At 47.2% G+C, this 14,529-nt stretch overlaps 1 protein-coding gene across 1 annotated transcript in view; it reads left to right on the forward strand.

Annotated features, from left to right (window-relative positions):
* Positions 1–407: 407 nt before the first annotated feature.
* The window catches only part of DCP2 (decapping mRNA 2), a gene marked incomplete at its 5' end in the record, with an annotated part of 85,035 nt that continues 70,913 nt past the window's right edge, over positions 408–14,529 (forward strand). The window contains 3 exons of the mRNA XM_082335229.1: positions 408–434; positions 1,388–1,697; positions 14,437–14,521. Coding sequence (XP_082191355.1) covers positions 408–434; positions 1,388–1,697; positions 14,437–14,521 — 422 coding nt within the window. The remainder of the gene's footprint in view (positions 435–1,387; positions 1,698–14,436; positions 14,522–14,529) is intronic.

The raw sequence follows: 14,529 nt of genomic DNA on the forward strand, positions 1-14,529 counted from the left end.
GCAGCTTCTAGCACTGTACTGGGGCTTGGCCTGTGCCTACTGAGCCACAGTTCAGTATTATCAGATGACTGTGGTTGAGGCAGGGACCCAAACTGCATCTGAGGACACCATGGTTGAGATAGGGACCCAAACAACTACAGTAATTGCCCCAGTAGTGAAAAAGAAACAGTGGACAAGGGGAACAATGGGTCCATATGATTGATTAGTAAGGGAGGAGGAAGAAGAGGAAAGGTTTGATCAAGAAGACAGTCCTTCAAGAGAGAGATAGGAGGAAGGAGTGAGAGAATTCAAACAGGAAGCTGAAACTACCCGGTCTCTGACCTCATCAGAACTTCGAGACGTGCGGGAAGATTACAGCCACCAGCCAGGTGAGTGGATTGCTGCCTGGCTGCTCCAATGCTGGGATAATGGGGCTGACAATCAAGAACTGGAAGGTAAGGAAGCCCAACAGCTGGGATACCTTGCTAGAAACCAGGGAATTGAGAGAGGAATTGGAAAAAAGCCAGCAATTTGCAGTCTCTGGAGACAGCTCCTCTCAAGTGTGAGGGCAAGATATCCATTCAAGGAAGATCTTGTGAACTCCCCTCCTCATGAGGTTCAACAAGGACAAGTGCAAGGTCCTGCACCTGGGTCGGGGCAATCCCCGGTATAAGTACAGGCTGGGGGATGAAGGGATTGAGAGCAGCCCTGAGGAGAAGGACTTGGGGGTACTGGTGGAGGAAAAGCTGGACATGAGCCAGCAATGTGCTCTCGCAGCCCAGAAAGCCAACCGTATCCTGGGCTGCATCAAAAGAAGCGTGGCCAGCAGGTCGAGGGAGGCGATTCTGCCCCTCTACTCTGCTGTGGTGAGACCCCACGTGGAGTACTGCATCCAGCTCTGGGGTCCTCAGCACAGTAAGGACATAGACCTGTTGGAGAGGGTCCAGAGGAGGGACACAAAAATGATCAGAGGGCTGGAACACCTCTGCTGTGAGGAAAGGCTGAAAGAGCTGGGGTTGTTCAGCCTGGAGAAGAGAAGGCTCCAGGGAGACCTTATTGCAGCTTTTCAATACTTAAAGGGGCTTATAAGAAAGATGGGGACAGACTTTTTAGCAGGGCCTGCTGCGACAGGAAAAGGGGTAATGGTTTTAAACTAAAAGAGGGTAGATTCACACTAGAGATAAGGAAAAAAATTTTCACGATGAGGGTGGTGAAACACTGGAACGGGTTGCCCAGAGAGGTGGTAGATGCCCCATCCTTGGAAACATTCAAGGCCAGGCTGGATGGGGCTCTAAGCAACCTGATCTAGTTGTAGATGTCCCTGCCAATTGCAGGGGGGATGGACTAGATGACCTTTAAAGGTCCCTTCCATCCCAAAGCATTCTATGATTCTATGATTCTATAAAAGTGGACTACCGCAGATGAAGGCATCCAGTACCTGAGAGAATTAGCAGTACTGGAAGTCATCTACAGTGATCTACACAATGATGAGGTCTCCAAAGATCCAGAGGACATCCTGTGCACACGGGCCATGTGGAGGAAGGTGATTCAAAGTGCCCCAGCATCATATTCTAACAGTTTGGCAGCGATGTATTGCCTCGATATGGATACACCAACTATGGAGAGAGCGTCTTCTTGGCTCCAAAACTTTGAAGACAATCTCTGCTCCTCCTCACCCCTACAGGCCAGCGCCTTGGCTGTCAGGGGCACCCCAAGAAGTCAGTCCCCTCCTGCCCCACCCAGAGGGAAAGGGAGCCCCAGGCGCAAGTCACGTGGCACACTCTGGTTCTTCCTGTGTGACCAGGGGGAGGACATGAGAGAGTGGGATGGTGAACCCACCTTTAAGCTGGAACCCTGTGTACGCAAACTGAGAGGGAAGACAGCTGTTAAGAAGGGGCCACCCAAGAAGGCTGTCAGCTTAGTTGCTGTAGAGACACAAGGCGGCAATCAGTGATCTCCCAGACATAGAAGGACTGAGATCACCTCCCTTGATCCTGGTGAGGGGACTTCTGGTCTGGCCCTGAAAGGGTCAGACAGTGAATACTCCAACCAGGAACAGGAACAGAGGGTCCCTGCCTTTGGCCAGGAGGAGGAAAGGGACAACCGGGTATATTGGACTGTGTGGATTCGATGGCCTGGCACATCAGACCCACAGAACTATAAGGCTCTGGTAGACACTGGTGCACAGTGCATGCTGGTGCCATCAGGGTATAGGGGCACAAAACCCATGACAAGTGGCAAAAGCACCCCATTGTGACTGGCCCAGAGGCCTCTTGTATCCTTGGCATAGACTACCTCAGGAAGGGTATTTCAAGGACACAAAGGGGTACCGATGGGCTTTTGGCGTAGCCACTGTGAACACAGAGAAGATCAAACAGCTATCTACCTTGCCTGGCCTCTTGGAAGATCCCTTCGTTGTGGGATTGCTGCGAGTTGAAGAACAGCAGGTGCCAATTGCTACCATGACAGTGCACCAGCGGCAATATTGCACAAACCAAGACTACCTGTCTCCCATCTGTGACCTGATTCATCAACTGGAGAGCCAAGGAGTCATCAACAAGACTCACTCACCTTTTAATAGTAGCCAATGCAAAAGTCTGACAGAGGGTGAAGGTTAACAGAAGACTATTGTGACCTGAACGAAGTCATGCCACCACTGAGTGCTGCTGTACCAGACATGGTAGAGCTCCAATATGAACTGGAGTCAAAGGCAGTCAAGTGGTATGCCACCACTGATATCGCTAATGTGTTTTTCTCAGTTCCTTTGGCAGCAGAGTGCAGGCCACAGTTTGCTTTCACGTGGAGAGGCATCCAATACAACTGGAACTGACTGCTCCAGGGGTGGAAGCACAGCCCCACCATTTGTCATGGACTAATCCAAACTGCACTGGAAAAGGGTGAAACATCTACAATACATCGATGACATCATTATGTGGGGCAACAAAGCAGAAGTGTTTGAGAAGGGAAAAAGAGTCATTCAGATTCTTCTGAAAGCTGGTTTCGCCATAAAAAGTAGTGTCCTGGTTTCAGCTGGGATAGAGTTAATTTTCTTCCTAGTAGCTGGTATAGTGCTGTGGTTTGGATTTAGGATGAGAATCATGTTGATAACACACTGATGTTTTAGTTGTTGCTAAGTAGTGCTTACACTAGTCAAGGACTTTTCAGCTTCCCATGCTCTGCCAGGTGCACAAGAAGCTGGGAGGGGGCACAGCCAGGACAGCTGACCCAGACTGGCCAAAGGGCTATTCCATACCGTATGACATCATGCTCAGTATATAAACTGGGGAACTGGGGGAGTTGACCAGGGGGCAGCGATTGCTGCTCGGGGATGTGCTGGGCATTGGTTAGCGGGTGGTGAGCAATTATATAGTGTATCACTTAATTTGTATATTATTATTGTATTATATTATTGTTATTGTTGTTGTTGTTGTTGTTGTTGTTGTTGTTGTTGTTGTTATTAATACTACTATTACTACTGTTCTATTGTATTTTACTTCAGTTATTAAACTCTTCTTATCTCAACCCACGAGTTTTCTCACTTTCACCCTTCCGATTCTCTCCCCCATCCCACTGGGGTGGGGGGGAGTGAGCGAGCAGCTGTGTGGTGCTTAGGTGCTGGGTGGGATTAAACCACAACAGTCCTTTTTGGCGCCCAACGTGCGGCTTGAAGGGTTTGAGAAAATAACAGATTAATCAGAGTGTATTAAGGAATTTGTATCTGTTAACAGTTGCCAATCGTAATATTGATTCATCTCCTCTTGTTATTAGTCTACTTAATCTGCACCATGCTCTTGTTTTTGCAGTACATGTTAAAGACTGCTGTTGGGTTTTGCAGGTTGCTGTGCTCTGCAGTGATTAGTGAAGCCATTACTGTACTTCGGGTACCACCTCATGGAGACAATTAGCAATTATACCTCTTCCTCTGAGAGGTTTTTATGGAGGAAATACAGGATGGCACCTTTGCTGCCTTCTTCTATGATATTTCCTCCTTCATTACAACACTTCTCAGTATTTTGAACATCCTTGGGTACTTAAGATATATCTATTGGTAGTTCTTGGGAATATTGTTTCGGTTTTGTCTAAGGTTAATAAGCAGTTCAAGAATATCATCCAGAGAACTGCCCCAAGGCTGGATAGTTATAAGTGGCAGGGTGTGTGGGAGAGTATGGGCAAATGCCTAGGACGGTGGGCCCCTCCAGTATTTTGGAACTTCACTCCTGAACAAGTGCAGAATCCTGATGTCCTGGTTTCAGCTGGGATAGAGTTAATTTTCTTCCTAGTAGCTGGTATAGTGCTGAGTTTTGGATTTAGGATGAGAATAATGTTGATTGATAACACACTGATGTTTTAGTTGTTGCTAAGTAGTGCTTACACTGGTCAAGGACTTTTCAGCTTCCCATGCTCTGCCAGGTGCACAGGAAGTTGGGAGGGGGCACAGCCAGGACAGCTGACCCAGACTGGCCAAAGGGCTGTTCCATACCATATGGCATCATGCTCAGTATATAAGCTGGGGGAAGAAGAAGGAAGGGGGGGACGTTCGGCGTGATGGCGTTTGTCTTCCCAAGTAACCGTTACGCGTGATGGAGCCCTGCTTTCCTGGGGATGGCTGAACACCTGCCTGCTGATGGGAAGTAGTGAATGAATTCCTTGTTTTGCTTTGCTTGTGTGTGCGGCTTTTGCTTTACCTATTAAACTGTCTTTATCTCAACCCATGAGTTTTCTCACTTTTACTCTTCTGATTCTCTCCCCCATCCCACTGCAGGGGGAGTGAGCGAGTGGCTGTGTGGTGCTTAGTTGCTGGCTGAGGTTAAACCACGACACCTGAAAAATTAGTAGAATAGGAAAATTGCTGCTCCATTTTCCAGTGAGCAGTTCCCCAGACAGAGCAGAAGGGCTGATTTTGCTTCCGATCTTAATAAAGGGATTTTTGATTCGCATTTACAAGAAGTGAGTAACAAATGCTATGACCAGGACTAGAGGGGCCCTGCCTCCAGCCAGGTGGAGGAAAGGGACAATTGGGTGTACTGGACTGTGTGGATTCGATGGCCTGGCACATCAGACCCACAGGAGTATAAGGCTCTAGTGGACACCAGTGCACAGTGTACCTTAATGCCATCAAGCTATAAAGGGGCAGAACCCATCTGTATTTCTGGAGTGACAGGGGGATCCCAAGAGCTGACTGTATTGGACGCCAAAGTGAGCCTAACCAGGAAGGAGTGGCAGAAGCACCCCATTGTGACTGGCCCAGAGGCTCCGTGCATCCTTGGCATAGACTACCTCAGGAGAGGGTATTTCAAGGACCCAAAAGGGGACCAGTGGGCTTTTGGTATAGCTGCCTTGGAGATGGAGGAAATTAAACAGCTGTCTACCCTGCCTGGTCTCTCAAAGGACCCTTCTCTTGTGGGGTTGCTGAGGGTCAAAGAACAACAGGGGCCAATCGCTACCACAACAGTGCACCGGCGACAATATCGCACCAACAGAGACTCCCTGATTCCCATCCATAAGCTGATTTGTCGACTGGAGAGCCAAGGCGTGATCAGCAAGACTCGCTCACCTTTTAACAGTCCCATATGGCCAGTGCGAAAGTCTAATGGAGAGTGGAGACTAACAGTAGACTATTGGGGCCTGAATGAAGTCACGCCGCCATTGAGTGCTGCCATGCCAGACATGCTAGAACTTCAATTCGAATTGGAGTCAAAGGCAGCCAAGTGGTATGCCACCATTGACATCGCTAATGCGTTTTTCTCAATCCCTTTGGCAGCAGAGTGCAGGCCACAGTTTGCTTTCACATGGAGGGGCATCCAGTACACCTGGAATCGACTGCCCCAGGGGTGGAAACACAGCCCCACCATTTGCCATGGACTGATCCAGACTGCACTGGAAGAGGGTGGGGCTCTGGAACACCTACAATACATTGATGACATCATTGTGTGAAGGGAATGAGACACGGACTCCGCATATGAGTTCAGGTGAAGACAAGCGAAGACCCTTTATTTTTACAATCTATCCCTTTTATAATATGATCTAGTGTTCATGAGCAAGCAAAACCCATTTCATTGGCTACTGTCTTTCGTCCACGCGTCTCTTCTGCGTTACTTATTGGTTCTTCAAGCTGGTGCACGCGAATTCCTCCTTCAGGGATGTATCCAATCTCATCCTTATTTTTCTGCCTCTGAGTTTCACAAACTTGTTTGTAACAAGCCTCAAGGCCACAGCTGCATTCCTGCGAACCTGTAACAAGCCTCAAGGGCACAGCTGCATCTCGTCAAAGTAAAACACAATCTCACTTATTCCTACAAATCCCCCTTTTTGTTTTTCTATCACAAAAGCTTGTTTAATCATATTCTATAGCATTTTCTATACCCAAGACGCTAGACAAGAAACTATCATTATTATAGTGCAAAATACTAGTAACGAGAAAAAACCTGTTTTGATTAGAGACATTATCCACCCGCCAATTCCCCAACTTGTTAGTAAGTGATTCAGCCAATCAAATCCATCATTGACTTGTAATTTGCTAACTTCAAATCTTTGATTGCTTTACAGATTAATTCGGAGTTATCTAATAAGTCATTCCCCATCAGTCTTCTCAGAGTTCAGTGTCTTCTGCTGTTCGTTCTTGTTATCCGATGCAAGAGCCGGTCTTATGCACCTTGCAGGTACCCACTTAGGTCCTACATCTGTTGAGACACAAGCATACCCTCAACCCCAAGTTAGTAGCCGATATGGCCTTCCCAACACCCAGCATTTAAATTTTTCATCATTACCATCGCCTTCTCCTGTGATATATGTGCCATTCCCGACTCCATAGCTTTAAAATGTTTGACTATGGGTGTGACATCTTCATGTTGAAAAGGCAGCGATAAATGGTTTAGTACATATATAGCTTTTCCTAATCTGTTTTGGGGAGATTCCTGAGCTTCCCCCTCTTTTTGTCTTTGCAATAGAGTTTTTAAGGTTCTGTGTGCACGTTCTATAATAGCTTGCCCTGTGGGGGAATGGGGTATCCCTGTCTTATGAGTGATACCCCATGTGTGGAAAAATTTTTGTGTCGCATGGCTGACATATGCAGGGCCGTTATCTGTTTTTATTTCTTTTGGAATACCAAGGGCTGCAAAGGCAGCTCGGAAATGGCTTTGTACGTGCCGGCTAGTTTCACCTGTCATTGCAGTGGCCCAGATTGCATGGGAGTAGGTATCTATGGAAACATGAACATATCTCTGCCGACCAAAGTCAGGTACATGAGTCACGTCAGTTTGCCAGAGCTGAAGGGAAGAGAGTCCCCTAGGGTTTGTCGCAAACAATGGGCGGGATGGTTGTTGTTGACAGTCCGGACATGTTTGCACAACGAGTTTTGCATCCCCCATAGAGATTGCAAATTGTTTCACAAGAGCTTTGGCAGATTGGTGGAAAAATTGATGCGATAATTGAGCTTGAGAAAGTGTGTTTGGTACTGGGGTATGTAATGCAACGTTCGTTAGGTAACCAGCTCGTGCGTTTCCTTCTGTAAAGAACCCGGGTAAGTTTGTATGGCTTCTAATGTGGATTACACAATAGGGATGTTTTCGTTGTTCTATTAAGAATAATAGCTCCTTAAACTTCAAAAACAAGGCTTCTTTCAGTATATGTTTTAGTTGTGCCCTTTCAATGCATTGCACAATTCCTACAGCACATAGTGAGTCTGATACAATATTTAGTGGAGTTAGAGGCCATTCTCTAAAAGCCATGGTAATGGTGTGCAACTCGACTAATTGAGGTGAACCCTCAATTTGTTCTATTTTGTGTTGCCATTGACCTTCTTTTTTCCATGTGATGACTGCTTTTCCTGTTTTCCCTGAGCCATCGGTGAACACCGTTTGACCCTTAACCGGTTGCCACTGGTATAGTGGCGCCTCTCCAATTTTTACATTGTTGTAAAAGGTGAACATTTTATGGGGGGGGTGATGAGTATCAATTTTTCCACTAAACCCTGCCAAGGCCATTTGAAGTTCTAGACTATTTTGTAAGCACCAATCTAAGTAGTGCTTTACAACAGGAAGGACAATGAGATGAGGCTCTTCTCCAGCCATTTCTACAATTCGTTCTCTGCCCTTTTTTATCAAGGCGGCGAACATTTCGATACGAGTAGCCAGGGTTTTCGCAGGTTGATGTGGCAAACACACCCATTCCAACATTATGAGAGGGTCTGTTCCTTTGTTCTCCCATTGTCCGATGATTGCTAGAGGCTGTTGTTTTTGGTTGCAGACATATAATTGTATGGGTAAATTTTCAAGTCGTCGGTGACATTGTTGCAGTGAGAGTTTTTCATTTATGGTTCTCAGTGCGTTTTTTGCTTTGGTCGTCCATTGGCGTGGTGTGTTAATATCGGTATCTCCTTTAAGTAGCTCAAATAAGGGTGTTAACGTGTAGTTATCAATACCACACTGCGCTCTAATCCAATTTATGTTTCCCAATAGTTTTTGTACATCATTCAAGGTTTTTATGTCTGCTGAAATGATCACATTTTGAGGTTGGATACTTTGTTGTAAGATTTTCCACCCAAGATATTTCCATGGTGCTTCCATTTGAATTTTTTCTGGTGCGATTTGCAGTCCTTTGCTTTGCGATGCATATTTTAAAACAGGTAGCGCTTCACGCACCATGGTGTTCGTGGGGCCTGCTAGTAAAATGTCATCCATATAGTGATAGATATACATTTCCGGGAATTTTAGTCGTACAGGACGTATGGCTTTAACCACATATGTTTGACAGATCGTTGGAGAATTCTTCATTCCTTGAGGCAGGACAGTCCAGAGGTATCTATCCATTGGCTCGCATCAGTTAATTTTTGGTACCGAAAATGCAAAATGCAGTGCATCCGTAGGATGTAGGGGGATAGTAAAGAAGCAGTCTTTTAAGTCTACTGTGATTATGTCCCAATTTCGGGGTATCATTGTTGGCGAGGGCAAGCCGGGTTGGAGCGCTCCCATTTCTTCCATAGCTTCGTTTATTTGTCTCAAGTCATGTAGCAGTCGCCATTTTCCACTCTTCTTTTTTATAACAAATACAGGAGAATTCCAGGGGCTGGTTGTAGGAGTGATATGTCCTTGTTGAAGTTGTTCTTTGACCAGTTCTTGAAGGGCAGCGACCTTTTCTTTGGGGAGCGGCCATTGATCTATCCAAATGGGTGTTTCTTTTTTCCAAATAAGTTACATTGTCGGTCGCTCATCAATGGCCGCTACTGAAAATTTTCAGGGCAATTTAAGGTGAAGCCGCATTGGGACATTACGTCTCACCCCAACAGGCTCATGGGCAAATTTGTCACATATGGCCGTACAGTAAATGTAGACCGTTCTTGGGTATTGATATTGAGCAGGTGGGTACTTTGAAAGGTTTGAGAAAGGCCGCCGACTCCAATCAAGCCCTTTGTGGGGGTGGCTATTAAATCTTTTGATTGAAGAGACAGAAAATGAGAGATAATAACAGGAATATTATTTTCAGACATATTCAGGTAGTTTAACACATACACGGCTGTCCTGGTTTCAGCTGGGATAGAGTTAATTTTCGTCTTGGTAGCCGGTATGGGGCTGTGTTTTGGGTTTAGGATGAGAACAATGTCGAGGATACACTGATGCTTTGGTTCCTGCTAAGTAGTGCTAAGCTGTCTCTAAATAGGTGCTAAGTGGCGCTCACACTGGTCAAGGACTTTTCAGCTTCCCCTGCTCCGCCGGGTGCACAAGAAGCTGGGAGGGGGCACAGCCAGGGGGAGTGCTGACCCAGACTGGCCAAAGGGCTATTCCATACCATATGACGTCATGCTCAGTATATAAGCTGGGGGAAGAAGAAGGAAGGGGGGGACATTGGGCATGATGGTGTTTGTCGTCCCAAGTAACCATTATGCGTGATGGAGCCCTGCTTTCCTGGGGATGGCTGAACACCTGCCTGCCGATGGGAAGTAGTGAATGAATTCCTTGTTTTGTTTTGTTTGCGTGCACAGTTTTTTTGCTTTGCCTATTTAACTGTTCTAATTTATTTTACTTCAATTATTAAACTGTTCTTATCTCAACCCACGAGTTTTCTCCCTTTTACCCTTCTGATTCTCTCCCCCATCCCACTGGTGGGGAGTGAGCGAGCGGCTGCGTGGTGCTTAGTTGCTAGCTGGGGTTAAACCACGACAGTCCTTTTTGGCGCCCAACGTGGGGCTCGAAGGGTTTGAGATAACAACAGATTTAATTGGAATGCGCTAGATTGAATTTATAGCTGTTATTGCTGTTTAGCTCTTAATCGGCAGGCTTCTGTGCTTGCCATGGGGCTTGCTTGCCTTACTGTATGTTAGAGTCTAGTGCTCGTTAGTGGCCGCTTTTTGCTTTTGCTGCTTGCTGTACTGCTTATCATCTTACTGTGTTGTACCTGGGAACGTTTTGATAACAGCAATGGCCACGTACCTGGGCTGGCAGATGGCCAGGGCATGGCTGCTGTTTTTCTGTGCTGCTGTACTGGACAGGCTGGAACTCCAGTGTGAACTCGAGTCGAAGGGACTGTGACCTGTGGACGAGTCCCTGCGGGAGCACGACACCCCAGAGTGTCTGTGGACGTGGATAATCCCATGCCAGAGCAGCCCATGGAAGTTAAGAGTGGAGCAGAGATCCACCTGTAGCCCATGGAGGACCCCATGCTGGAGCAGGTGGATGCCTGAAGGAGGCTGTGACCCCATGGGAAGCCTGTGCTGGAGCAGACTCCTGGAAGGACCTGTGGACCCGTGGAGAGAAGAGCCCACGCTGGAGCAGGTTTGCTGGCAGGACTTGTGACCCTGTGGGGGACCCACGCTGGAGCAGTTAGTGAAGAACTGCAGCCCGTGGGAAGGACTCACATTAGAGAAGTTCATGGACTGTGCTGTCGGAGGGACCCCACGTCGGAGCAGGGGCAAGGGGAGGACTCCATTGCAGTGTTAAACCCTATAACCTGGACCAAAGGGGCCAGGGGTGGAGACTGTAATGGAAATACCTTTAAATTGTTGTGACCCGGGATTTGAGTTGCATGTTATGGGAATTACTATAGCAGGAACCCCTTGTTGCTAGCCAGGCTAGGAGTAAGGGGAGGAGTTCATTGCAATGTTCAACCTAGCCCAAAGGGGCCAGGGGTGGAGATTGTGATGGAAATACCTTTAAATTGTTGTAACCCATGATCTGAGTTGCATGTTATAGGAACTACCATAGCAGGAACCACCTGAACCAATGGAGGAGAAGCCTTACAAGAAGCAGTGCAAGTGCAGCAGTGACCTGACCTGAGCTGGCTTTGGTGCCCAATAACTCCACGCAACACACCACCTCACCACCTCCCCTGTCCTGAGTGACCACTACCACAGATGGAGCCCAAAGTCATGGACTAAAGGAGCTCAATGGACATTTTTGGGACAACAGGGGTGGTGGTTAATGAGGATGTATTGGATAATGTGGGACCTGAGCATGATGTAAATGGTATGGAATAAGGGGTGGATACTGTCCTGGTTTCAGCTGGGACAGAGTTAATTTTCGTCTTGGTAGCCGGTATGGGGCTGTGTTTTGGGTTTAGGATGAGAACAATGTCGATGATACACTGATGCTTTGGTTCTTGCTAAGTAGTGCTAAGCTGTCTCTGAATAGGTGCTAAGTGGCGCTCACACTGGTCAAGGACTTTTCAGCTTCCCCCTGCTCCGCCGGGTGCACAAGAAGCTGGGAGGGGGCACAGCCAGGGGGAGTGCTGACCCAGACTGGCCAAAGGGCTATTCCATACCATATGACGTCATGCTCAGTATATAAGCTGGGGGAAGAAGAAGGAAGGGGGGGACATTGGGCATGATGGCGTTTGTCGTCCCAAGTAACCATTACGCGTGATGGAGCCCTGCTTTCCTGGGGATGGCTGAACACCTGCCTGCCGATGGGAAGTAGTGAATGAATTCCTTGTTTTGTTTTGTTTGCGTGCACAGTTTTTTTGCTTTGCCTATTTAACTGTTCTAATTTATTTTACTTCAATTATTAAACTGTTCTTATCTCAACCCACGAGTTTTCTCCCTTTTACCCTTCTGATTCTCTCCCCCATCCCACTGGTGGGGAGTGAGCGAGCGGCTGCGTGGTGCTTAGTTGCTGGCTGGGGTTAAACCACGACAACGGCTTTACTTAGTCTGTCTGCTGGAGTGGCTCCTGGCATTCCCCCTTTTTGTTTTTGCAGGTTCAATTGTTTGTTGCAAGATTTTCCAGCCCAGATATTTCCAAGGCTCAGTTTTTTGCACTTTTTCAGGGGCTATTTCAAGTCCATATCTGTTTAGAGCTCGTCGTATCTCTTAGTTGTGGGCAATCTCTTTTAAAATGTCCAGTTTTACCACAGAAGAAACATGATTTCTGTACTTTCATTTCAGTGGCAAAAGCTGTAGCTAATGTTTCCATATTATGGGACATTGACCCCACCTTTTGGGTAGCTTCTATCATGTCCATTAAGGAGGGATTTTTTAGAGGCAAAAGCACCTTTTTTACAGTCCATATTCGCATTTTCAAAGGCTAATTTTAGGAGTAGGACCTCTCTTGCTTCTGCATTTTCGACTTGTTTTTCCAAAGCCTCTTTAAGACGATCTAAGAATGAGATATATCCCTCTCCTCTCCCTTGCTTTATTAATGTAAATGATTTTGTCGCTCATCCGGCATCCGGCACTTTTAGTAATGCCTATAAAGCAAGGTCTCTGCCTTGTGCTAATATCTCTGGTCGTAACCGTGCCTGTAACGTTGGGTGATTTAACGGCGGATCCCCCATAAGCTGTGGGAGTCCTGCCCCTTGTAAAGGGTCGCCTTGTTGTCGCTGCATATTAACAATTGTGGTGTTTTGACAGGCGGTACGCCAGGTGCTTTCAAAGATCACCTTTTGCATTGGGGTCAATATAAGATTAGTAAGCGTGCATATATCAAATGGTACTATTTCATTTGTAAATATTCCCCGTAGCAGGGATTGTGTAAAAGGAGAACCCAGTCCATGCGCGGCAACTGTTTGTTGTAGATCTTTTAAAACATTATAGCCAAAAGGTTCATGCTCATCGGGGACATTTGCGTTGCTGCATATGACAGGACACACTATCGCTGAACAAAAAGCTGTATCTCCCGCTTGCAATGCTTGGTGTCTAATCTTCTGCCACCTTGTAGCAGGGACTGACGCCCCCCATTCCTCGGGCAGCAATTGATTATGGGTTTGTGGAGTATCGGTATCAGGAGCGGTAGAGAAAGGCGGTAAGAATGCCGATGCAGCAGGGGCCGGGGCAGGCGGGCGGGGAAGTGGAGTACTGGTTGCAGGGATCGGAAGGTTTAGCAGAGGTGTTGAAGCTATAGGAGCAGGTGAAGGAGAAAACGGCCCGGAGGGTAGCGGCGGCACGGGGGAGGGTGGTCTATTATCTTGTGCCCGCACCAGAAACGCGAACCCCGCGGTTTCTCCACCTTTCAGCGCTTCCCTACGGAGCTGCTCCCACCGATCCCGGGGGTCAAAGGCTCGCTCAGGCTGTGGTACAGCCTGCGGCGCGGGCGGCTGCATCGGACACGGGGGACGGGACGGAGTGGGTTTCATTGGAATGGAACTTGGGGGAGGCGGTCTGAGTCCTGTTCCCTTGTTTGTTTCACCCAAGTTCTCATTCTTTTCATTTTCCCCCAAGTCTATAAGAGCTTCCTTATCTTGGGGCTTGCTTTCACTCAGTTCATCATTCCCTATCTGCGCTGCTTGAGCGACTGCGGGTTTTTTTTTCCTTCTTTTTTTCTTTTTTTTTCTTTTTTTTTTTTTTCAGCTTGCCATGAGCGCAAGGTCTCAGTCACTAATCGCCAAGTGGTCATGACTTCGGTGGCGGTGGTGTCCCCTCTGGACGCCGCCTCCCAAATCGTCTCCCCTGCCCGTTCCCAAGTTTTCACATCAAATACTGCAGAGACTGTAGAGGGAGCCCCTTGCTTTTGTAAGAACTTCAGTAATAATTTTATTTTATATGCGTCATACTTCACTCCTCGTTTCGCTAATAGCTGCATTAAAAGTTTAGCTATAGCTGCTTCTTCAGCTGATATGTTAGCTCCCATGATTACTGCCCAGCTGCTCACCTGTTTCTTAAGGTGATGTCCTGGGATTAAAGCTGCGGTCCTGCTGTCAGCTTGAGTCGTTAAGCTGGGGTTCCCTCCGGACACTACTTGCAGCGCTGCCTCCTCCGGATCACGTCGGGGTCACCATTTGAAGGGAATGAGACATGGACTCTGCATATGAGTTCAGGCGAAGACAAGCGAAGACCCTTTATTTTTACAATCTATCCCTTTTATAATATGACCTAGTGTTCATGAGCAAGCAAACCCCATTTCATTGGCTACTGTCTTTCGTCCACGCGTCTCTTCTGCGTTACTTATTGGTTCTTCAAGCTGGTGCACGTGAATTCCTCCTTCAGGGATGTATCCAATCTCATCCTTATTTTTCTGCCTCTGAGTTTCACAGACTTGTTTGTAACAAGCCTCAAGGCCACAGCTGCATTCCTGCAAACCTGTAACAAGCCTCAAGGGCACAGCTGCATCTCGTCAAAGTAAAACA

This window comes from Platalea leucorodia, assembly GCF_965183815.1.
Source record: "Platalea leucorodia genome assembly, chromosome: W".
Taxonomy (NCBI): domain Eukaryota; kingdom Metazoa; phylum Chordata; class Aves; order Pelecaniformes; family Threskiornithidae; genus Platalea; species Platalea leucorodia.